At 36.8% G+C, this 27,453-nt stretch overlaps 1 protein-coding gene across 1 annotated transcript in view; it reads right to left on the bottom strand.

Annotated features, from left to right (window-relative positions):
• LOC135225786 (uncharacterized) overlaps positions 1 to 27,453 on the bottom strand; it is a gene marked incomplete in the record, with an annotated part of 392,131 nt that overhangs the window by 97,885 nt on the left and 266,793 nt on the right. Inside the window, 2 exon segments of the mRNA XM_064265264.1 lie at positions 1,569 to 1,706; positions 11,863 to 11,997. Coding sequence (XP_064121334.1) covers positions 1,569 to 1,706; positions 11,863 to 11,997 — 273 coding nt within the window.

The following is a 27,453-nucleotide window of genomic DNA, read 5'->3' on the forward strand; positions in this document are numbered from 1 at the left end:
TAACCTCTAGCTTGGACATGGTCTGAAGATTCCTTGGGATTATTAACCTTCCTTTCTAATACCTCGCCACATTATTCATTCACCATATTTCTGACACATCCAAATTATAGTACACCTTTTCATAAACCTACTGTCTTTCACCTGGCCACATGACTGAACCATTTCCAGGCACAATTATCCATCCTTTCTTGTTACCTCTTCCATCTATGTATTTGTATCTATCTTACCAGTTCTTCTCATTCCAGAATTACCACACAACAGCTAACCTCTAAAGCTTCCATATTTATCTATATGTATATATTTTTTTTTTGCATTTCATTTCCAGACTTCTCTTTCTTAACGAACAATTGCTTACAACCTCTTTATACACATCATACATTCCAACCTTGGCTTCCATAGATATTCTGTCTGTTCCCAATCTTTTGCACACTTCTTCGCTGCATTCCTTGGTTCACCTACTCTGTAACTTATTCCCAAATATACAGTCCATATATGAATACAGTACTGCTTCCAATCTTATACTATCCATAGTAGCATTCATTGCTCTATCTTTGTTTTCCATTTACTCTTGGAGCATTACTTTTGCTTAATATTTATTCTTAACTTTCTCCTTTTGCAAACTATGTTCAAACTCTTTGACTAGCTTCAGCAGTTTCTCTTCAATGTCACCAAACGGTAATGTGCTGTGCAATTATCAACTATTCCATACTCCATTCATGATCAATTTTCTTAGAACACAACCTTTGGTCAATATCTAAGTTCCTTTCTATGACTTCTGACAAAACACCATAACTATAATTATTGATTTCCGTAACCTTACACCACAACAACTAAAGTCACTGTTGGCAAATTAAATTGCCAAATGAATAGGATTTATGTATCGACTAAAATGAAATACTGTATTCTGTTGGTAGTAAATATCTCAAGTTATGCATATGAATTTACTAAATAAACATGAGAGAAAAGAGCTTTTCAGTTTAGTGCAAAAACTTTATTCCAACTATGAGTGATATCAACTTAACTCATACAATTGCAAAAAATGACAAAATATGGTTGGTCACAGACCTAGTAAAATATATTAGTATCTGTATATGTATACAAAGATTCAAAACAGAACATTAAACCACTAATACATTACAAGTTAGTAAGCAGTCATACTTCTTATAATATTAAACATAGATGAAGCGATAATATTCACAACCAATGAGAAATGCCCATTCTAATTACTGGAATGGTAAGCAGTTAAATGAAGAATAAGTTTTATGCTTATTTACAATACTATACTTATATAAAGACTATTATCAATCTCCATGAACTGCACAACTAGACACTGCATGCTAAAATTAAACAAATGAATCAATAGCTTGACTAAAATGAAGTTTCAAAGGAAGCTAAAATCAACACTGTTACTAGTGTTTATAGCTCTATCTAGAAAAACTTCTATCATAAAAATGTCTCTACTTTCTACAACACCTAAAACATTCCCAAGTGCAAATTTATTTTGAAGTCTATTTAATTCACACAGGCATAAAAAATATATAATTTTTTCAACTAATTTTCAAACCTACCCTGAAGATGCTGAGGGGGTGGTGCTAACACATCATTCTGGGGTCCTGGACCATCCACAGCACCCGGGTGAACTGGAGCCTGAATTGGTTTATTATGGGCCTCACCTGGAGCTGCAGGCCGTTCCATAACAGGAGGCGCTGTAGAAAAAAAAGCAAAATTAAGCCTTATAGGCCAAGCTAAATATAAATTAACTATTCCATGAGACCAGGTGACCTTCAAGGTCCGCCCCCCAAAAAAATCACTGGAAAGATGATGATATGCAAATGCATATGGCATAAGAAAAAATGCTATAAAATATTTTGTCCTCCCATGGGAATTTGATATTAAATATTCTTAACCCTGTGAAGGGTCTCTCTTCTCCAAGACACTTGTAAAAATATGTTAATTTTAACGAGATATACATGTTCTTTCTATTATAATTTTCTAAATTTCATTTTGCAAAATTATAATTACAGGTCACATACATAACATCATAAAAGATAAGAACTAAAATCAGCAACAATCACTGAGCGACACGGCTTCCTCGCCCAGAAATAGATTTTTCCTATGTCAAAATCCCTTTTATGGACAAATATTAATGAAACTTACATACTGGAATGGGGAGATGCAGTACCTTTTATTGAGTTATATAAGTTCTTTCTAATATTTTTTGTACATAATTTGCAAAATTACAACTACAGTCGACCCACCATATTTGCGTTCTCGAGATTCGCGGACTCACCTATTCACAGATTTCTCTTTGGACCATTACCTATTACAAGCAGAAAATTGGCCAATTCCAGTATTTTTCATTGGGAAATATTCACAAATTATGGTATTTTCATATTTTTGTGGTTAATGTAATTTTTGTGATAAAACTATAATAATATTCAGTTATAAGCATTTATAGAGGTTTTCTTGCATTTGCAATGTCAAAATAGGCAGTTACAAGCATTTTTAGAGGGGGTTCTATGTATTTGCAGATTTTAACTATTTGCTGGGGATCTGGGACACATCCCCTGCGAATACGAGGGGTTTACTGTACAGCTGACATACTACTATCATAAAAGATAAGAACTAAAACCAACAGCAAGCATGGGCAAATACTATATGCAAGATGCACTTAGGAGACAGTAGGAAAAATTACAAAGTGCTTTACTCAAATAGTCAAACCTTGAGGTCTAATTTTCTAGATCTCCGGAGTTGTGCCCATGACTGCAATTTGATGTTTTTATATGAGACTTGTATATACTATAGACAGTCCCTGCTTACTGGCGGCATCAGTTAATGGCAATCAAGATTAACAGCGTTTGTCTAGCAACCCCATTAACTAGATTTTTGGTGCTAATCTCCAGTTAACAGCGCATTAGGCAGGTTATTAGTAGTGCTCATCTCTGGTCAGCAGCACCGATCTCTGGTTAACGGCACTGTTAAATGGGTTGATAGTGCTATTATCCTGATTTTTAGTTAGTGGCACTTGGCCAGGAATGGAAGCCCCACCATTAGCCAGGGACTGCCTGTAGTAACAAATCGAAGGCTGAGTTTGTAATCCTGAGGTTTCAAACCCCTGATTTTAGTATTTATCATCGCAACATCTCACATGCGTAAGGTATGGCTGTACATATACACTTAGTCCACATGACCTATTTATTGTCAGAAAAATTTAGAGTGTAGTTGCCATGAAGTTCTTAGTTTTAAAATTTTCAGTAAGTTCTACAATGTTTATGTCTTTGCTCTTTACCACAATCTAAACATTGATGATTCTGTACGACTGTCTCTTGGAAAGGATTAGTATGACTCAGTCTCAGAACATGGAGGCACTTTTAATCATTGCACCATTGAGGTGGATGTATCTGTCAATTGCTATATTCCTAATGCCGCCATTGGAAAAAGAGTCTGGCTGAAATCTAGAGCCAATTAGGATTGCAATAGTGAAGCGTGTCGGGTATAATCAATATTTCAGATGCTATAGTATTAGTCCAGATCCCAAGAAAAAGTTAAATAAAATAATGATGATTATGTATTTTAATAAAGTATGTCCCTGGCAAAGTCATGAAATTCAGGACAAATGACCAGTCATGGTATGACGATACATGTAGACAAGCTTACCATGACAAACTCATGGAGACAAAATCATACAAATGAAAACGGCACTTTTTAGTTGAGTCTCGCACTGTGGTGTGAACAGAACTTACCATACAATCAAGAGAAATTACAATAATTCCTTGAAGAGGAAACTTGAAGAAATTACTGAGTCTCATCTGTGGTGGACCAAATTGGCATCTCCTGTCTTTGGGTTACTCTCTCCTTCCATTCTACCACTATTAACTGGATGGTAGATTGAATACTGGCCACAGGGAAAGGCTGAACTGCTTCATAGAGCTTTGAAACTAAGCTATCTGCTAAGAATGTCTGTTTCCCTGATATTTTTCATCCTGAACTTATTCTTACACAATTTGCATGATTCTTTAGGGATGTTAAACAAAATTCTTGATAATTTGGATAGCTGGGGTGGAGAAGATCCTGAAGGTTTCTTCCCTTCGTATTTTTTAAGCTTTTAGTTTGTTGTCTCCCAAGATTACATAAGTAGATTCTATAGGTTTTTATGTCAATGAAGTATCTTTGTGGATGAGCGCAAGCTTAGTAATACAGTGCCTGTTCCAATGAGTTAGCTTATCTGTAGACTGCAGTAACAACAGTCCAATTTCTATTCGCCCTGTGCTTTCCAAAGTTGCTGTAAAACTTATTCTTATGCCACTATATAAATATACGGAATCTAAAGGATTGTAAGCCGACACTCGATATGCATACAAAAAGCAGTTAGGTACCTGCGATGCTCTTTTAAATTTGACATGACATTTGCAAAAGAACCATTAGGGTTTTGAGTGCATAGTAATTCAAATAAATTTTAGTGCTGCTTTTGATTTAGTAAAACATACGGTACCTATTAATAAACTTCAGAATCTTTGAGTGGGCGGATAGGTCTTAGGATAACTTCAAGATTTCCTTACGGGTAGGCAGCAGCGAGTTGCTCTTGATGGGATCTTTAGTGAACCAAGATCTGTTGTGTTCGGAGTTCCACTTATTTTTGGTGTAGACAAGTGATATGACCGTTTTCCAAGAAAACAAGATTGTTCATTATGTCAATGAAGCAACACTTGTGGATGTAGTCAAGTCTCCAATTATGTGAAATGAAGCTCAAGACATAAATCGGATCAGGGAATGTTGCAGTCGGTGGGATAAGAGGCGGAACTCCAGTCAATGTAAACGTTATTGATTTACAGATCTTGTACAGAATATTTCACCCCATCCTCCCATTCAGATGGATGGGGTTTGCTTAATGAGTCTGAGGCTTCAACTATTCTTGGTGCAATTTTTCATCCACATCTTACTTTTAAGGAACATCTAATGAAAGTTTCAGCAAATGCTGCACGAAAGTTAGGCATTGTTCAAAAGGCCTCATATGAATGATAGTCAATGCAACCTGTTTTAAGTCATTTGTAGTCCTTTACTAGGATACTGTTCTCCAGTGTGGATGTCAACTTCTCCCAAGATTTATCTCCTTTAGATAAAGTGGTTCATCGTGGTAGGTTTCTGTTTCCTAATATTAGTAGTTATGACTTGAGCCACTGACAGATGGTTTCTTGTTTGTCACATTTTCATAAGTTGTATAGTAACCTCTCATTTATACAGATCGCTTTTGTCCGAAACTCGACAATCAGTATCTGACAAACCTAGACCAGGGATCAAGGTCCCAAAGATATATAAAATACGTAAATCAATATTCAAAAATGTTAAAAAAAAAACCGTCCTTGATGATTGGCAATGCTGTGCAGCCTCATGAAAATGTAGGTAACACTGTCTATACTCGGACTGAGAAAGGGCTTTTGGAGGTGGGGGAGGCGTCAAGAACATTCCATGGTGATGGTGATGGGGGGGGGGGGGGGGGGGGGGGGGGGGGGGGGGGTGGGGGGGGGGGGGGGGGGGGGGGGGGGGGTCAGCTGGGTTGGCACCATCAAAAAGGAGGGGCAATAAGGCAGGGCACAGGAAGGCTCACAGGTATAGTTTTGGGAGCTGGGTGAAGTTAAAGAGCAGTTTGTATGGCTGGGAGAGGGTAGGGATGCAGTGTTGGATGAGTGAAGTGGGCTGGGTAGACCTGACTTAAATGGGCTTGTTTGGTTTTGCTTTCATGTTATCGATTCAGTAATTCACATTATATTAAAAGATATGCACAGTAAAGTGAGAGAGAAAAATAACCGAGGTAAGTTTACATAAGGTCCAAGTACAGTAACACAGACACACTCACTTTTTATTTATATTTTTTGCTACAGTATTTTAATTTATATTTTACTGTATTTTCTCATTTTCTATTCTTTCAAACCAAAATATAAACAGAATCATGTGCGTAAGGTACAAAGAAAGAGAGAGAGAGAGAGAGAGAGAGAGAAAGTTGAAACATCAACAGTGACAAGGTACTCTCTTGTGTACTGTAAGGACGGCATTTCAGCAAATGTCCGTCCTTCCTCTGCACATACTTTTTATACCATATAATAAATTGTAGAGCATTTCATGGCCTATCCGCCGATATTTATATCATGTAAAAATGTGCTCTCTGCACGAAGATATATGTCTATTTACAGCTGCGATGAAACAATCGCAGCGGGGGCTCCGTCCCTTTTGTATGTGCGCGCGTGACTGACACTACGTTTCCGACCGCACTGCTGCCTCATATACAGCCGTCTCTGTTCAATAAAGTTTTACGGGCTGCTCTGTGAGCAAGAGCCCGTGCTGACACAAGGTCAGCTAAATAAAAAACAACATTCAATAAAGTTAGCTGAGCTTTCTTCTTGTCTGACTCACGTCCTCACAGTACCATTATGTGTGATAATGCTACTTAGAATCAATTCAACTTATGAAATATGTTACAGTAAATCGAGTAAAAAAAAAAGAAAATAAAAAGGAAGGCAGCACATAAGTACACATTAATTCCACGGTGTGGATAACCTTGTTACAGCCTGCTTGGTTTCATCTTGCCTAATAATGAAATTTGCATTTCTGGGCTTAACTTTATGGACTTCATGAAGTTTGCGGCCAAGAGAGATGCAGATATCGATCCACGAAATATTCTTTTCCTGGAATCTGATAAAAGAGATTCAACTTTAAGGCAGTATGATGCTGCAGTCAAAAAGTTGGCATCCTTCCTGAGAGAATCAGACATTAAAATCATGGCAATCAATTCAGCTATATCCTTTTTCAGATCCTTATTTGAAAAAGGTTTAGCAGCTAGCACCATTACGACAAACAAGTCAGCCTTAAAGAAGATTTTTCAACTGGGTTTTAACATAGACTTGACAGATTCTTACTTTTCGTCTATTCCCAAGGCTTGTGCTAGACTTACACCTTCAGTAAGGCCTACGTCAGTGTCATGGTTCTTAAATGATGTTCTAAAGCTGGCTTCAGATACAGATAATACGACATGTTCATTTATAATGCTCTTAAGAAAAACACTATTTTTATTAAGCTTGGCTTCAGGAGCTAGAATTTCAGAACTGTCGGCGTTATCCAGAGATGCAAATCATATAGAATTTCTTCCCTCAGGAGAAGTTCTGCTTTCTCCGGATCGCAGCTTTTTAGCAAAAAATGAGGATCCTTTGTTGAGGTGGGAACCTTGGAAGGTTATACCCCTTCCTCAAGATCTTTCTCTTTGTCCAGTAACGACCTTACGAGCCTTTCTGTCCAGGACATCCTCATCCTCTTCGGGTCCTCTCTTTAGAAGAGAAAAATGGTTTGGGTACTTTATCAATTAAAGGTATAAGGCAACAGATCCTATACTTTATTAAACAAGCCAACCCTGAATCCTTCCCTAAGGTTCATGATGTCAGGGCAGTAGCCACCTCAATTAAATATTTTCAACACAAGAATTTTGATGATTTGAAAAAGTATACTGGATGGAAATCGCCGACAGTATTTAAGCGTCATTACTTAAAGTCCTTGGAATCTCTGAAGGTTCAGCAGTTGCGGCGGGTAACATAGTTTCCCCCGACTCTGCTTAATAATTGAGTTGAAGATCCAGATCTCCTTTCTACCTATCTCAGCCAACAGTTTGCCTATACCTACCATGTTCATCTACGTCTACCCTTGAGTCTTAGCTGCTCTTGTGATGGTCTAGTGTCCTTATTTTTTTGCTAGGGTCACCCACAATTGATTGTATATATTGATCTTTGTGATGTGGTCCCCTTATTTTTATGCTAGGGTGCCACACCTCCATTTACAATGGTTATGGATTTGTTTATTAAGATCTATAAATTTGTTTAACATGTTTTAATGTAAGTTTGTTCATAATTATACTTTATTACATTATTAATACTATTTAATTATAATTGCTTTAACTATTGTTGTCTATGATAACCATACACATGTGTTAAGTTCAACATATATCCCATGTAAGCCCTTGTATATATATGTTAACTTCAAGTTAATCTTAAGTATTGTTCCTTTCCACATTATATGAATAATTGTGTATGCGTATATATTTTCTTGCAATTATAATATTTAATTTTATTTTAAGTTTTATTGAGACCTTCTTTATTTTCAATCTTGTGCTAATTCTCATGGTACAATTTGAGAGCAGCGACACGAACTGAGCCCAGAAAAAGGATTTTTTGACGTAAGGAAAAATCTATTTCTGGGCGATTGGTTCGTGTCGCCAGCGAAATCCCACCCCTTCCCAACCCTGCGCTCAAGATTGACTGCTAACTTTAGGATGGCCACCAGAGGCGCGGCAGTCCCTAGCGTGGGTTGGAGTAGTAGTAGTTGCTGCCCCGTTCTGTGGGTCGGCTCCCCTCTTGTGGGGGTTTTGTTGTGGGAGATTTCTATTGGCAAGAGGTTCGTGGTAGTGGTCTCACTCGCCCTAGTGTTCATACCGACGCCCTCTTGGAGGGTGAGCGAGTCAGTTATACTGACCTTTTTCTTTATTTTGTTTATTCTCTGGTATTTGTTAGTTCATTTACCTTAGAAATAATGGATTAAAGGATATTTTGCTGGGCGACACGAACCAATCGCCCAGAAATAGATTTTTCCTTACGTCAAAATCCTTTTTAAAATATTTTTACAGATTAGAGATGAAATAATCAACTGATCAAGTATTCTCTTGAGTATATAGTTATGATATGTGTGATAATCATATGGTACATTATATCAAGCAAAGAAAAAAAAAGGCAACACGTACACACGAACTGGTGTGGATAAACTTGCTACAGCCTGTTTGGTTTTGTGTTGCCTTCATATAAAATTCGGATTTAAAATATTTTTACAGTGATTAGAGATGAAACACCAACAGTGATTAAATATTCTCTAGTGAACTGCTATAATGTCTGTGATAATCATACCTAGAGACTTCTAAACTTGTAATGAAATATAGTAGTAGTACTGTAAATCAGGCAAAGCAAATAATTTTACAACACATACCTATGTTGCATGCACTTATTCGCCGATGTTGTGAACTTCCTTGGGTTAATTTAGTTTCAAGTTTTTATGTTTACAGTGCAGTAATTGATACTACAAATGTACAGTACTAATAAGAGAGAGAGAGAGAGAGAGAGAGAGAGAGAGAGAGAGAGAGAGAGAGAGAGAGAGAGAGAGAGAGAGAGAGAGAGAGAATATTGAGGTATGATTACCTTAAAGCCTAATAAAATAAATACACAACCTTACACTTATTTGTTTTATTTTATGATATGTAGGTTACGGTATTCTCATTTACAATTTTACTGTATTTTCTTTTATTTTCACACCAAAAGATAAACGCAATTGTATGCGTAGGCTATGTACGAATGCATATCTTACGAGGGTCAAAATGACGCTCGTTTAAATAACTGGAGAGAACTCCTAACTGGGAAACGTAACCTAACTTCCATTGTTCCCTCAAGTGTAACCTCTGAAGCTAGCTGTAAATCAAATATCAAACTCTAGGCAAATTCAAACTCCAGCTATTTCAAAAATGTTCTTTTTATTTCCCAAAAATAGTTAACATGAAAATAGAATAAAATGAGTTGAGAGCATTTAAAAAAAAACATTAAACTATCATATTCTTCCCAAAATCATATTTAAGTAAGTACCCCTCTTACCTATTTTTGTCCAAGAATTCATAGTTTATCAAAGGTCAATAAAAGTCTAAAGAAATCACATTTTTCTATATGGTGACTTCGAATCCATCTGAAAATGAGACTATAATTATCAAACAATGAACTGTTAAAGTTCGTCAATAAATGAGTGTCACATCGCACTCCCCTTTCTCTAGAACTGAACTCAATGTCACTACATAAAGGTATTAACTTTTTCAGTCTTTCACTTGCCTTTCCGACGGACCTCTTAAGCGCCTTTCTCCTACGCCAAAATCACTTGTGTCCACTATGACAGTTTGTCGTCTAATTGCCCGTTAATTCACCTACTCGAGATTATATCTCATTCATTGTTCTATCTGTACGCCCACCAATAGACGTACGGATACACGCATGCTACTTAACTTACAAACGTATGCACGCTAGTCTGTTCCTATGTCCTCGGTAACCTTTCCCGTGGTTATCTCATGTCTCTGGAATGTACTCACGATCTCGTTTATGCGCACAGCGTGTTTCCTATTTGTTTTTTATCTCAGCATTTCCAAGGTATCCAGCGTTTGCACCTATCTCTAACTGGCAAGAGCTATGGTTATCAACCCCCACTTATTTGAATATATATGTCTGTTTGTTCCCTCTACCAGTGCCTTAAGACATATGCTCAATCTATGCTGTCTATGAAACTGGTACAGCCTGTTTGGTTTTGACTTGCCTTCATATGAAATTTGCATCATCACCCCCAAAGACAGATGCCAATTTGGTCCACCACAGATGAGGCTGAGTAATTCTTTTAAGTTTCCTCTTCAAGGAATGACTGTAATTTCTCTTGACTGTATGGTAAGTTCTATTTGCAGCAAAGTAAGACTCAACAAAAATAATGAAATTTTCATTGGTATGATTTCATCTACACATGTTGAATTTGGTGTGTTTGTTATGGTAAGCTCATCTACATGTATCATCAAACCATGGCTGGTCATTTGTCCTGAATTTCATAACCTTTCTAGGGACATACCTTATTAAAATATTCATTATTATTTTATTTAACTCCTTTTTGGGATATCAGGATCTAACATAACATCTGAAATAGCAGTTGCCTGACACGCTTCAATTTTTTTTATCCCAATTGGCTCTATATTTTGGCCAGACCTTTTTCCAATTGTGTCATTAGGAATATACTGATTGACAGATAAGTCCATCTCAACAGTGCAATAATCAACATTGGCCCCATATTCAAAGACCTTGGACTTGACAATAGCTGGAACATCTGTGAATATGAGGTCAAATATATTACCAGAAATATGTGTGGGTTACTCAATTAACTGGACAAAACTGGATGATACACAGGACTCATGAGCAGACCAGTTATGTTGATCTGTGGAATTTGAATTTACCCACTAGCTACAAAAATTTTTCGCAAAAAAAAAAAAAAAAAATTCACAGACAACATTCAGATAAAAATATAACTAGTAAAAAGAATCAGAAACCAAGCTCTGACAATATTTAATATATATGACACCAATTACTTATGTACTATGGAAACTGAAGAACACTGCTAAAAAATTATAATCAAAATAAATCAAATTTAGAATCAACTTTTTGTTATCATACTTAAGGGGGTCCCCACTCCAAGGCTGCCCCTATTTACCAAGTACTATTTTCTACTTATGACTATACTAATAGATCCTGGCCCTGCTGTTCAACTTGTGTGGTATCATTATGCATAAGCAATTACAGTCGACCCCTGCTCTTCGCAGACCTACAATTTGCAGCCGTTTGCCTATTCATGGATTTTACTATGGACCGTATATACCCATTATTTGGGGAAAATTCATCTATTCGCAGTATTTTTCATGAGCATATTCACAAATTACTATATATCTGTATGATTTTCGTGACAAAGTGCATATTTTGCTATAAGCCTTTTTTGAGGATTTTTGTATTTTAACTATCAAAATAGGCTGATTTTACCTATTTGGGGGCCTGTGTGGTACCCATACCCCGCGAATACAGGGGTCTACTGTAGTTGGTATTATGCATGAAGAGTCTATCTTACTTAGTGAATAAGGAAAAATTTGTCACAATTACTAAGAACATTCTCCATATTGTATTGTACAACACTGTACTGAGTTAATGAAAATATCAGAAAATAAGGCAAAACATCACAGACTATACACTGCTGTAAATGTATACAATGACATACCTCCAGGGGCTGCTAACTGCTGATCAGCATTATTATTATTATTATCAAGTGGAGGATTGACTTGGCCAATGGACTGTGGGGGGACTAATACACCTCCGTTGACATTTTCTCCATTGATAATGTTATTCTGTGGTGCTGAAAAACAAAAAACAAAAAATAATAATCAATAAAATGAGAGTGCAAAGGGAACTCTATAAATAAATGCAAACTATATATCAATATTAGTCATAATGCTTTGTACTTACTATATCACAGTGAAGAGGAAACATGAAAATAAAAAAGATCATAAGTAAAGAACTTAAGCTCATTCATTCATGTTTTTTACATAAATAAATAAACAAATAAATAAAATAAAACCAAATTCTCAGGTGTGAATTCTACAGAAAGTACAGAATATTATATATCATTACCATCAATTATGCAAATGTGTGAAAAAGCATGAGTATATTGTGTTTAGCTTGACAGCACAATAGGTGGAATGTCCATTATGTAATAATTATGGATTCTGAGTCAAAGCAAAATACAGTGCCAGAGTTATAAAGTGAAATCAACTGGTCAAAGAAAAATATTGTATTGCTACTTTAGGGGTATGTTTCTAAAACAAGAAAAGTTAAAATATGAAAAACAAGACATTCTAGAAAAACCAATTATGAAATTCCTCCCAAGATGGTTATTGATTTGGTCTTATGCTAGTAGTACTTGCAAATCAAAAGTGTAAAATGCACACAACTTCATGCAAGTTTGGTTCCAGGAACGCTAGCATAAATCAAAGTTCATGCAGGTTTGAATCCCTTTCCATCGAAAAGTGTATCAGGTGTGTCTATAGGTATGAATAATGTACACAGATCCCCATGCATGCAGTACTGTACATAATACACAGGCAACCTAAGAGTAACATATTCCACTTATCAGATTTTGTTACTGTCCTTGCTGTACACATCCAAGTCCGGAAAAGTAAGTCATATTTCTTAATTAACAGAATAATCCAGTAAGCACATTACTCATAAGAGATGCTGCAAAGAATATGAATGAGGCTTTCTTGCCTAACCTTGTAAAACAGGCTTTCTCTTTAGGGTTCAGGGTTACTTACCCATCTAGCCGACTCTGTACTTTTTCTCATTTTCTTGAATATGTGTGTGTTTGTCTGCCATGCAAAGAGACAGCATTTCAAATCAAAATCCAAAATTTTATGTCTAGCATGATTTGCTATGTAGCTACCTGACCAATTAGTCTAGCACTGATATGCTTTTGGTATTCTAATTTTGGGTGTGTTTTTGCTGTACATGCTACATTTCTCAATTTTGTGAAGGATCACGTAATTTAACTATACGTAATAAAGTTTTTCTTTGATAATGAATATCATGCTTATTTACAGGGAGATTATTTGCATTATCATCAGGCCTTATAAAGAGAGTTAATTTTCAAAGACATATTGGGGTTAATTCGCTGTATACGTATATATCTGTACAAATATTTTGTTACCTTTCTATAAATAAAATCATTTCAACATGTAGTTCTTAGTTGACAACAAAACAACATCTACAAAAAGTGGTTAAGAGTGCACATATTTTCTAGAGAGCAACTGACTCTATCAGGAATGTTCAACAAACGCTGTGGCTGTGCTGTGGAAAAAGCTTCGAGGTGTCAGTGAATGGTTTGGGCAGATGCCGACGTGGTAAAACACAAGGTCTAAAGCTTGGTAAAACATATCGAATCGTGGAGACGTGAGCGTGGGTGCAAAAACTGACCCAGCGGGTGGACTAAGAGACTTAAATTGTCACCAGATAATGACGTCATATGGAACGTTCTAGAACAATTTAATTTTTTCGTACATGCTAACATCAGAAATGTGAAAGGACTAGCGTATGTACGTTTGTACGCCTATCAGTGCACGAGAAAAACACAATATATTCCGATAGTGAGTAAGTCGGGATTAGACGGCACGCTCTTTAGGGGGTGCACTAGATCTACATATATGGTAAAAGAAAGAAACTAGTGTTGGAGGTCGCCAGACTTTTTTGATCACTGAACAATTTACATGTGCCCTGAGAGAAGCCGAAGTGCAGTGAAAAACAATCAATTTCTAATCAGTTTTTCTCCCATGTATACAGAAACATTTCTTATTTCCCATTCCCATTATTCTATGCTCATCCATTTTTATTTTTGATTTCTGAAGGTTATGATTTTTTTCCCTCAGATGGATTCAGTGTCGCCAAAATGGGAATTCTGACTTTTATTTACTTACATGTTCGATTGCGCATACAAGAGGGTCAGCATGGGTTATTTATAGAGATCTGCGGTTGTGTGTGTGATTAGATATATGCGCTAATGCAGGAATAGACGGCCTCCGTGCATTTAGAGTACCTCGTGCCATTCCTTTAATGTCTTTTTATTTTTTATTATGTTAACAATTTTCTCACTTGTGTATTTCACTTTTTGCGGGATTAAAGGAACAGTTTAGATGTTTGGTTTTAATCGCCATACAGTTTCTTTCAGGGGAGCAGAATGTATTAAGGTTTTTTTTTTTTTAATATGAGGTATTCACTGGAACTGCATTTACGTATAGGGGATTACGTGGTCCATTGAAGGGAATGTACAACTCGAACGTGTTTAATTTTTTTATGTCCGAGTTTCATTTTTTTATAAGTGTATTAGTGCATGCAATGAATGGGAAGAACAAGACGTGTGGGTCGGTGCAGGCTATAGCAGCTTGGGGTCTGAGAGCACCCAATGTTTGGGCGAGATCAGCAGCTAATCCTCAGGTAGCAACAAGACAAAGCGTCTTTTTCTTTCTTGAGCTCATGGTCTATATTCCATTCAGCTGGTGAGATAACCTTGACCGTTAGAGTAAAAAGGGTGTTCTTTTTCTTTTTCTTTTTCTTTTTCTTCTTCTTCTTCTTCTTCTTCTTCTTCTTCTTCTTCTTCTTCTTCTTCTTCTTCTTCTTCTTATTCTTCTTCTTCTTCTTCTTTATAAGTGCAGGGAATATTAACTTTGGGAATATGTACGTACTTATATGTCAGGGTTTCATATATCTTTTTTTTCTTTGGTAATTTGTGAAGGAATTTGGGGAGTATTGTTGGAATTCAATTGATATTAAGATCCAGCCGAATTCTAAAAACTGAGGGTTTTTCTAAGTTAGACAAAATGGCAGAAGGAAACAAAAATGATCAGACTTCCCCTTTTTTCTGGGTATTTTGGATGGCATTCTTTCTCAGCCAGTGCAGAATTTTACTGAAGGAGTTAATAATTTTTTACACGCCAAGGGAATTAAAAGTGTTGGATTTCAATAAAGGGGACTTAGCACATTGGTGCCGTAATATTCAGTATACAAAATACCGGTCATGGACAGAACCACAGGCATTTCTGAGAGCAGCCTATAGTACAAAGGAAAACGGGGATATGGTGAGAGACCTGAGAGGTTTCTACACGATTAGGAAAGGTCAGAAGACCACGGTTGAGCATTGCTCTCAGCTTTTTTATGCAGCGGGAGAATGGATAAAGAAATTGAAAAATTCCACATGGGTAAAATGTAATATCTCCTGTCGCAAAAAATTTAGTGCACAGTTTTTCGCGATAAGAACCCCACCTTGAGGCCTTAACTTTCCCGCTAATTTTCCCCAGTGGCGGCAGAAATGCGATGGTTCTAAATTTCGCAGATGTTTTTGAATCGATTTATTATTTCACTTAATTTTTCTGCATCACAAACAGTTATTAGATGTTGTTGTGCCTTTTTATTTAGTAGCTTATCGAGTTAGTTGCTTAGTGGAAAAGTTGAATTCGAACTATAGAAAATGACTTGTTGGCAGTGCTATAAAAGCACAAATACGAGTTCGATCTCTCTCTCCACTAAAGACCATAGCTTGAGATAAGACGTGACAGTAAGTAGGGGGTCTGAGGGCCGTCCACCTGAATGTCAGCTTCCACCAAGCAACCGTAACTGTGAGTACATATAGAGAAATATGCAATACTTAGCTAGGAAATTTGTTTAACATGTTATTTAATTATCAGTGCTCTCTGTGCCAAGGAGATTTGCGTGTTATTGTCAATGATGAACTAGATGTCAAGTGATAAATTTCGTGTTGCCTGTGCAACCACGAGGTTACCTTTTTTCTTTGTCCTAATACCATAGTGGTCAGAGCTGCCTGAATTGTGTAAATATTTAGACAAAAGTGTAGTAATGAGAGAAGGTTTATTTTTCTAATAAAATTTGTAATTTAACTTCATGGTTCTTTCATCCTTGTGTATGAACCGGTGACTTTCCGGCGCCAAAGAAACTTCGCAACATTTTTTTGGTCCTTCGAACGATGGATAGATTTTAGTATCCATTTACCAAGCAGCGACGAACGAGTTATGGCGTTTAATGTACTTTTGTTAGGGCACTCACAATTACCTTTGCATATCCAGCTGATCGAGGGGGTGGAAAATGAGAGTCAGGCATATTAGATATCACCTCGTTGTTGCATATCTAGGGGGCAACGATTTGGCCCACGAACCTGCTGTAGAAGTCTAGGGTAGGCTGAAAGCCTTCCTAGGCAGAATAAGAGAAATAACAGTAAAAGTAGCCATGTTCTACGCGGAAGCGAATAGTTTTGGTATTGTCCCCCGTGAATATAACGCTAGAGTAAGAGCCCTTAACACTCAGGTTAGGAGGTATTGCACTAGACATAGACGTCATGGAGTGCGTCATTTGCCGATGAACTCTGTAAGCTATAGACAGGGAAGGAAGGCTGATTGAGTTCATTTCGACACATGTGCGAAGCGCATTTAGTAACCGTATCACGACACTGATTCGTAGCGAGAAAGCCCGTTAGAGCAATCAGGAGAACTAAGGATAGCCTAAGTTGTAACAAACTAATGTAACGTAAAGTAAGAAAGTGACGCCATTTCCTATGTCCCATTTGCCAGTTTGAGAATTGGAACTCGTCTTTCCAAATAACGTAGTTAATTGTATCTTCCCATAACCACAAAATGGCGGCCGCTTTAGAAACACAAGTTGACTCTCTCGTGGTACTCCTGAACGCCTCGCTGACATGGGCACAAGGGAACCTTATGGACTCGCATAACGTTCCCATATATCAAAATTTGCTAGATTGTACCCAAGCTGACAAGTAGCAGCTCAAGGAACTGTACTTGAAGAGTGCAGTCAAGTTCGAACCCATGCTAGAAAGCAAGATATTAAAAACATTGGATGAAGCCAGTCAAACGATCCTCCTTCTCATCAATAGATTCAGTACATTGGCCAGCGTAGTGCAGCAGAAAACATGTCTACCTAAACTTAAAGTGTTTCCTTTGCCCATGTTCAATGGCAAAAAAAGCGAGTTCGCCACTTTCAAGGAATTATTCAATGTTCATGTGTATCAGTGCACTGATTTGGACAACATAGCCAAATTCACCTATTTATTAGGGTCTTTAGTAGAAGAGCCGCTCAAGGTAGTTCAGGCCTTGAATGTAACTGCAGCCAACCATGGGGTGGCACGCGATTTGTTAGACAAATGCTACGGTAACCAGCATCAGACACTGGTCATTCTACATCAGCAGTTATCAAATATCTTTTTACCTACATGTAATTACCTTGACCTTAAAAACTTCTGTATCAAGCTTACGGTATTAATTGAACAAATTAAAACGTCTTACTGGTTCTGCGATGGATCAAGGTTTGTTAATCAGTCTCATTAACAAAAAATTGTCACAAGGTCAGGTAGTATATCTGAAAGTCGTAGAATATCTGCGCAAATGTGATTTCTCTTTGGATGAACTCTTTGAAGCATTAGATTTTTTCATACTCTCTATGTTAGATGACTCGTTACAGCGAGGTGAAAGTGTTTCAGCGACAGCGTGTACGAAGGGGTTGGAAACCAACGCCCCTCAGACAGCAACGTGTCCATTTTGCAATAATAATCATTTAGCTTACAATTGTTTAAAGTATCCGAATGTTGCATCCACGAAACGCCAACTTATTTTAAACAAGAAATGTTTTCAATGTTTCGCTTCTGGTCACGTGAGTAAACAGTGCAGTAGCAAGCATAACTGCAAATTGTGTGATGGATGCCATCACAGTTTGATCTGCGAGAGAGAGAGTAATCAGTTCAGATCCGTTGCGCACACTGTCAACCATTCCAATTCCTTGTCCTCTGCCAGAGCACCTCATGTTGTCTCACAACCCGTTAAAGGTCACATATCTCACAATAACTTAAACAATCGACTCCCACCTAGCGTAAAGAATGAAAAGCCTTGTGTTAATGCTAAAAACGTTCAAAATTAACCTTCTGATGAACTACCAGCCACCTTGTTGCCCATTGCTACTGCAATGATACACAGTTGTGATCAACCGTACAAAACACGTTTCTTGACACTGGTAGTCAGTGAAGCTTTATTTCAAGTTGGTTGGCTAAGAAATTGAAGTTACCTGTAGTAAAATGCATTGTATTAAACATTGCACCCTTTGGTTCCCAAATTGTAAAGGGAGAATTTGACGATGTTTCTTGCCGTGTTCATATGGGACCGAGAGTCATTAGAGTAAAGTTAGTTGTTCACGACAATGTTAATACCCCCATTCACAACGTGGGTTTGTGCTATGTAAAGAGTCATCTGCAGAACAAGGGATGTGTGATGGCAGACGATGATATAAGAAATGACACTCTTAGGAACATCAATCTGCTTGTGGGAGCAGACTACTTTAACCTTTTTGTTCTGGGTATGGATAAAGTAGATGGCATGAGCATGTTCATCACTCACAAAAGTATTGCGCCATATGGACGTGTACCTCAGGGAGCCCTGGACACGTTGCGCGTCTCAATTGTTCGAACATTGCGAGTGCCATGTTATTGAAAGTGATGATGTTGACATGTGGTAGAAATTAGACACTCAGAATTGTGGTGAAAAAACAATTCTCTACTTCCAAACAGACTGCCGGGATTTAAATCATACACAAATGAACCAAATTCTTTAAAGGGCGGCAAAGCTTAGAAAATGGGCCTAAAAGTGGAACTCCTCGAAGCACCATAAGAGAGCAAGACAATACAGTAGTGTAAATGTTGCTGACCAACATTCATTTGTGAAAGTGGAATAGCGTCTCATCACCATATTGTTGAACCAGGAATCATGACTAGGCCTACACCTATGAATGGTGTCTAACGTATACTTAAGATGGAGAGGGAGTGATTTTTAAAAATACACTTGAAATCTTTGATAGGTGTCTAATGAATAAGTCTAATCAATAAGCCAGCCTACCTTTGATGGATAGCAGATTCAGTTAAGCTTACTTTTTTTTAAATCAGTGTCCAGTGAATACCACAAATGCATGCATCACAGATTCTGTGATGCATGCATTTTTTTCTTCAAAACCTTAATAATACTACACTTTACTGGGAGATACTTATATCACATCGGCCTAAGCCTTACATCACTCCTATACAAAACCACGGCTCCCCAAAGTTCCCAACATCTCAGGCTACTCCATCTTCTCGCTACGAATTCCCATCGCGTGCAAGCATCACTAATGATAAAGGTGTTTTAATATTCCCCTCACTGACAACCTAGGCCTTAAAATGCATATGTTTACAGAACATTTTCTACTCAAAATTAGTTTTTCTTTCATTCCCCAAAGTATTTGTATACACTCGTATTACACCCTTATCATGGTAATTGCTTATAGCAAAGAAAGATATAGGAAAGGAAAACGCATCTTCGAAAAGTTCTGCAGCAAGGAGGTATTTGCGCATGTGTTGTAGGTGCCTGTTCTCATGATGGTTCTAGAATCGGCAGGAGTGTTGTGGAACTTGACAGGCGCCGACGTGACTTGAGGAACGCCGCAATTTCTGATATAATACTTCGTCCAGATCCTTCTAAGAAGTTCCGGTAATCTTGGGAGCCTGTGACGTTCGCTGGTAGACCCGCCCCCAGATTGCCTTATAAATACGACTGACGAAGTAGGAGAGATCAGAGATCATCAGTAAGAGTCACAGATCAGATTATCAGTGAGAGCCCAGCAGCAGAGATCATCAGAGAGTGATAAGAGAAGAAGGAACAGACGAAGCATCAGAATTTGGTCGGATTGTGGTCAAGTTGTCCAAGTAGGGGAGGACGACAGAGGTATTTTCGACATTGAGCAAGCCTTGAGAGAAGAAACTTTCTACAAGAGGTTCCGAGGAGTTCCTGCCCTCCAAATATCAAGAATAGACATTATTTTCTGCAATACGGAGTCAAGAGGACGTCTACAACCACCTTTCTCCTTTTGTGAAGCCATCGCTTCGAGTCGCAAAACTGGCCAGCAAGTACTTTCATTACCCTACAGTTTCCCCAGTTCATGCAGTGTAAGATTGTACCTTTTCTTATGTAAATAGGAGATACCATTCTGCATTTATCTTTGTTAGTGAGCTTGTAAATAAACCTTTGTTCTGTTTTTGTATCTTTCTATATTCGTATCTCCAGTTTTAACTGTTGGTGTTGAATTCTTTTTGTTTATCATTATATCGAACCTGTAGCGACCCTCTCTCTCGGTTCGTAACATTGTGGTGACCTTGCTTAGAATATTCAGCACTGTAACAGTTTGAAACAGGGAGAATATAGAAAGAGCCAGAATGAATGAGATGGTGAAAGAGTTGATTGAGTTGGGTAAGCTACTAGGTCTAGAGGGGAATGATCTCCGTGAGTATGTTGAAAGGAAAGAAAGAGAAAAGTATGAGAGAAAAGAAAGAGCAGCTGAGAGAGAAGTAATGAAAATGCATCATGAGCAGGAAGAAAGAGAGAAAGAACGAATGCAAGAGTTGGAAATCGCTCGGTTAAGACAGAGTACTCTTAACAGTCAGTCAGGCCAGAAAGAAAATGAAACTGATAGGTTAGGTATGAGTGCAGTGCTGAAATTAGTACCAAAGTTCAATGAGGAAGATGTTACGACATATTTCATGTGTTTTGAGAAGTTAATGGAAAGAGTAGGTTCTCCTAAAGAAATGTGGACTTTATATTTACAGTCAGTTTTGAGTGGTAGGACACTTACTGTGTATAGTTGCATGTCTAAGGAGGAATGCGATGATTATGATATTGTGAAAGAAACTGTTCTTAGCGTGTATAGGCTAGTACCGGAGGCGTACAGTAAGAAATTTAGGAATTTGGGAAAGGACAAAAATATTATGTATGTAGAATACGGTAAGAAGTTAGAAAGTCTGTTTTTTGATTGGTTAACTTCTGCTAAAGTTGAGGATTTTGCTGGTTTGAAGAACTTAGTGTTGTTAGAAAACTTCAAAGATAACGTATCCCCTGAGATTAAGCTTTATAGAGGATAAGCGAGAAGTATCTTTTGCAGGAGCAACTAGGTTAGCAGACAAATATAGTGTAACTCATAATTTGAGTGTTAGTAGGAAACGAAATGATCTTTCGTCTGGTAGAGTACAAAGCAGTAAAGGTTTCAGTCCTAGTAATAGCAAAGCGAGTAAAAGTGACTATTCCTGTTATACATGCGGAAAACCAGGTCATACGTCTAAGGTTTGTAAGAGTAAAATGGCATATAGTGGCTCAGAATTAACTTGTTTCTGATGTAATGGGAGAGGGCATTTAGCGAGAAATTGTGCATTAGAAAGGAAGGACGGTAAGAAACCAGTGTCTCTAGTTAACCTTTCGTCAAGTAGGGATGATGTGATGAGAGAAACTAGGAAATTTTTTGGTGAATTTCTGTCAGAAGGTATAGTTTCCTCTCTTGGAGGAGTATTTTCGAGGGAAGTAGTCTTGCTTCGAGACATAGGAGCTGCTGTCTCACTGATTAGGAGAATGTGTGCCAGACAGGGCAGAAATCAATATGGAAAAAAAAAGTCATGTTAGGTGGATTTCCTAACAATTGTGTTCTTTGTCCTTTGTTGAAGTTGAATTTAGAAAGTCAGGTAGTGTCAGAAGTGAAACTTGCAGTTGTTGACAGTTTACCCGTTGAATGGCGTTGACATTATTGTCGGTAATGACTTAGCTTTATCCAAGAATGCGAATCCTGTTGTGAGGGATATTCCAGTGCCTGAAATGGTAGTAACTAGGTCGGGTTTAGATACAGACATAGACTACGGTCATAGTTTGTTTGTGGATTCGAACGAGAGTGAGTTCGTGGATTCGAACGTGAGTGAGTTCGTGGATTCGAATGAGTGTGATAAGAGGTGGCGAGGCTGATCTTTGCATAAGTGTGGCTGAGAAACCTAACTCTATCGTTGACAGTGATAGCCGAGGGGAAGGTGTAGGTGTCGAGGTAAACATAGTTACGGTGATGAATTAGGCATGAATAAGGATGAGCAAGTCAAGTTTCAGAGAGAAGATGAGACAGTAACCCAAATTTTTGAATGTGAGCTGGATGATGATCTCGATGATGTGTGTAAGGAAACTTTTTGTTTAGGGGACAAAGTTTTGTGTCGTTATGTTTGTCCTAAGTCAGGTAGTAAAGGGGAAATCACCGAACAATTAATGGTTCCTAGGAAGCTTCATGAGCTAGTTTTGAAGTCAGCACACGATGAGCAAGGACATTTGGGAGTAAATAAAACTTTCAGGTCTATTAGTAGGGCGTACTTTTGGCCTAAAATGAAGAGTGACGTAAAGAGGTATGTTTTAAGCTGTCATGAATGCCAAATTGCTGGGAAACCGAATCAAGTAATTCCCAGAGTTCCGTTGTGTAATATTCCTTCAGTAGGCGAATCTTTTGGGAATGTATTTATCAATAGGGTCGGACCTTTGTCTGTATGTAAGGGTAGAGAAGATTACACAACTAATCTAGAGTATTATAAAAACAATTTAAGAGATGTTTGGCAACTAGCGCAGGAGAACGGAAGTCAAGGAGAAACTAAAGGGAAACATGATCTTAGAGCAAAAAAGAGAAGTTTGTGTGTAAGAGATGAAGTTTTAGTATTAGTCCAGAAAGAAGGTCCTTCTTTACCTTATAAGTTTTAAGGTCCTTTTTCAGTGTTAGAGGAGAGGGGAAATATACATTATGTAATTGATATGGGTAAAAGTAGAGCAAAGTGGATGCATGTAAACTTGATTAAGAATTATAAAGAACGACCAGTACCATGGCCACCGCCAGTGTTCTATGTGAGTGTTACTGAGAGAAATTAGTTTTGAGAAAACGCAAGAGGTATTTTGGCATTTCAAAGTTTTAATCAGAGTTCAGGAAACGGAAAAAGTAAGAGGAAAGGATAATGTGATAGCTAATAGCCTCTCTGGAGTTTTCAGAATGAGTAGCCTAATGACCGTTTTCTGTTTTGGCACGAGAAGTATTAAAGCTTTATGCAGAATTGTTCCCCTGCTGTTTAATTCTTGTTTCTCTTTAGAAAAAAAAAAAAAAAAAAAAAAAAAATCAGTTGATTTAATTTTTTTTTTTTTGGGGGGGACGTGTCATGGTAATTGCTTTATAGCAAAGAAAGATAAAGGAAAGGAAAACGCATCTTCGAGAAGTTCATGCAATGTAAGATTTTACCTTTTTTATGTAAATAGGAGATACCATTCTGCATTTATCTTTGTTAGTGAGCTTGTAAATAAACCTTTGTTCTGTTTGTGTATCTTTCTATATTAGTATCCCCAGTTTCAACTGTTGTTGTTGAATTCTTTGTTTATCATTATATCGAACCTGAAGCGAACCTCTCTCTCGGTTCGTAACAACCCTGTATGATCGTTTGCAGCTGTCAAAGAACACCCCCTGATTACAGCAGCAGGTTTTTATTGACAAAAAAAAAATCTGAAGTACACTTAAATGAGAAAGTCATCTTTCATATTTCCTATCTTATCAGCTACTTACGCTATGCTTATGGTAGTAGGTCTAGGGATACATGTGAAACTAATTTTAATTAATTTCTTTTTAGAAGAAATGAATAGCGTTTATAAAAGTAAGCCTTTCATAATGTATTCGTCAGTTTTGATCCCAATAGCTTTCCAACGTGTCTGGATGACATGGATGATATGCAAGGAATTAGATAGAAAAAAAAGACTTAATTATATTCGTTTGATTTCTTATTATTGCTTTTTGACTTGAGTAAATTATATTAAGCAATTATGAAAAAAAGATATGAAAAAGGTTCTTATGGCCAATAAAAAAAAGAATAACAGGAATAATAAAAAAGCAGATTAGTATAGATTTTGTCAATTTAAATATTCATTCACATTACATACCCAAGAAAGCATACTGCTGAAAATAGATCTAGGCTAATTAGGTGTCAAAATCAGAAGTCAAATTTAGGCCCATTGATCAAAGGACAAAATTAGTTTAATTACATACTGCTTCTAAAGAATATTGACAGCTTAATGTATTATTTATCAGCTGTAGGATACAAAATGACGACACCCCAGTACAGTATGATACGTTAGGTCAGGACTTGAGCGGCATGAAAGCCAACTTCAAAATGCTTATGCTGTCACAAAGCTTGAGGTGAGAATAAAGTTAGAATTCGTGGAATCATGAGTATGTATTTTCCTTACTTTGCAAAATAATTATCATTGATAAAAAGGATAAACCAACTTAATTTTAATTTTAATTAATTTCATGTGTAACACACTTAAAAAGGAATTATTTATTGATAAGGAAATAATCTGGTACCTGCATATGGCAATATTTCCATAACGAGCAATGAATTAAGAAACTACGCCAATTCTTCATGAGCTGACTGTACCATAAGAATTCTCTCATCTCAGTAAGAGAGAGAGAAATTACATGAATGCTAATTAGCAACTCGCTACCCCTCCTGTCACACTACTTGGCATATTTGACAGCTCTGGACCTCAGCATAGTACCTGGATCTAAAAAGAAAGATGCGGAGTAAACTGAATTTCCTTCCATTCTTACATATTTTTTCAATTTAAAAAATAAAATCTTGTTAATTCACTATAGTATTTTCTTTAATGAATTGATATAATTGCTGTTCACATTAACGTTAATATTTGAAAATTAGTAATTTGTCATACAAAATCATACATCTCATTATTTAATAATATTTAATCTTATTAAACTTACTAATACAGTATTAATCAATATAAATCTCAAAAAATTGTAAATCATTTTTGTATCATAAAAATGTAGTTAGCCATGAAAATAACATAAAAATACACTTATTAGTGAATATTTATGAGTCAGCAAATGTCGAGAATGCAAATATGGGGCTTAAATGTACTTCCTCTGCAGGGTTAACCTTGGAGGTAGTAGGGACAGATGTTACTGGGTTTTTGCCTTTACATAAGATACCTGGGGGTTAATGGGAACTGAAGCTACTGGGCTTTGACCCGAACATAAATCTTGAGCTGAGAAAAAAGGTGGAAAGACATAATTTCCCCTTTCCTCAGTCCCACTGAACCCTAGGAATCACTGGGACAGCTTAGAATAAGCATTTTCTTCCTTAAAACTTGCTGCCAGTAGCATGGAAGTTTGGTACATATCTGTCGACCAAGCAAATTTTAATTGTTTTTTACAAGAATATACCCCGTTGGCCGGTGGTATGAGCCATACCCACAGGCACAAAATCACCTGAGCAATTTGATATGGAACACTTGAAACTGAGAGTCCTGCATAATGGCAGCCCTGTAGTGATAAAAAGCAAGTTGTTATTAGAAGCTTGTCAGTATTAAATTAATGAGGGACACCTCTGTAGTTCCCCATACAGTTTCCATATTTGTACTAGATTCTATTAGAAATCTATGATTTAGGCTCTTTGCAGGTTAAGTTAGTTTTGACAGCCGTATAAGGCTGTATTAGTCCTTTTGCCCTAATTTGAATTGTCATACCATTAGGACTAACATCCTATGTACTAATTTGTTTAGTTTGCCCAAGCCACAGTTTTAAATGGCTTTAGGTTATTTAATTATGCCTAGGATACAGTTTATATCTAGTCCTAGGCTAATTGGGGTAAACTACTACTTAGTACACCGACAATAGGATGTTTTCTAAATTGCTCTCTCTTAGCCTAGTACAGGATACTGCCTAATCCAGATTATTCTAGATAAAATGTACAGGCTATACAAAAACACAAAGTTACTTACATATAAACTCATAGTTGGGCTAATATCTTTTGACTAACCCAGACTGTTTATATCTAGCCCTAGGCTATTTGGTCTACCATATAAAAAAGTAGCTTTCTAATATGAAACTCACTGATGTGAAATTTTATTGTTAGGCTATCACCTAGTACTCTAATCCTGATTAATTAATTTACCTTTAAAGGTATGGGATTAACAAGGTATAATTTGTAGCCTCAAGATAGGTTAATATCTCATAGCCCATTTGATTTATTTCCTGTTTTTGGGCTACTATATAAAACAGTAAATTACTAATGTGAAACTTTATAGTTAGGTAATTACCTATGTCCGTTAGTCACATAATTTCATTGATTAAGTTGTGTATTTGTGATTGCAGATTTATTTTTAATGGAGAATATTACCAACAAATATTTGGTATGGCCATGGGTAACCCTTTATCACCTCTCCTTTCAAACTTATATATGGAATTTTTTGAAAGACAACACCTCCCGAATATCACACTTGTCCCCTTAAAATGGTACAGATATGTAGATGACATCTTAGTAGTCTTGCCTGTTGGTATCGATGTAAATGATTTATTGTCTAAATTGAATAATTTAGTGCCATCCATAAAATTCACTGTTGAAATTGAAAATAACAATGTCATCCCTTTCCTAGATATATTAATACATAGAGAATCTTTCCAATGTAAATTCAGTATTTATAGAAAACCCACAAACAATTTAACACATGTACATTTTTATTCTGGCCACCATCTTAATATTAAAATTTCAATTTTTTCTTCTATGTTCTTACGTGCTTTGCATATCACGAGTCCACAATATCTTGACCAAGAAATAGAATACATAAAAAAGATAGGAAAAGATCTCTGCTACCCACCTCATATAACTGATTTATGTTATCAAAAAGCTCACAAAAAGTTTTATAGTGTTGCTAGTAATGAAAAAGAGACCCCCAAAAATGTACTTAGCTTGCCTTACTTTCGTGGATTTGAAACCATAAAATTAATATTTAAATCGTTTAATGTTAACGTAGTGTTCTCTTCTAACAATACCATTAAAGATATGCTAATTAAGAATAGTCCCGTAACAAATAACAATATGATTTACAAAATTCCTTGAAGGATTGCCCATCTTTTTACGTCTGTCAGTCAAGTAAAAATTTATGTGTACGTATTAAGCAACATATATATTCAGTTAGAACAGTCCAGTCTTCAAATGCACTGTTTATCCACCTGAGCAAAAAATCTCATTGTATAAATTGGGGCGGTACCTCTGTAATTGCTAGGTATAATGATTATGTTTCAAGAAATTTACTGGAATCAGCAATTATATAAATCACTAATAAAAACAACCTAAATCTTAGTCTGGGATTGTATCATTTGGACCCATATATTTGTAAAATGTTTATGAAGGACCTTAAAATAAGTGAACTACTAATTAATTAGTCCCACATCTATATAGTTATCATCTCTCTCTCTCTCTCTCTCTCTCTCTCTCTCTCTCTCTCTCTCTCTCTCTCTCTCTCTATTTATATCCTATTTTTGATTTTTCACTCATTTTATGGAACATTCTTGTAAATTTCATGGTACTAAGTCGGATAGGCCT

Source organism: Macrobrachium nipponense, chromosome 13, assembly GCF_015104395.2.
Source record: "Macrobrachium nipponense isolate FS-2020 chromosome 13, ASM1510439v2, whole genome shotgun sequence".
NCBI lineage: Eukaryota > Metazoa > Arthropoda > Malacostraca > Decapoda > Palaemonidae > Macrobrachium > Macrobrachium nipponense.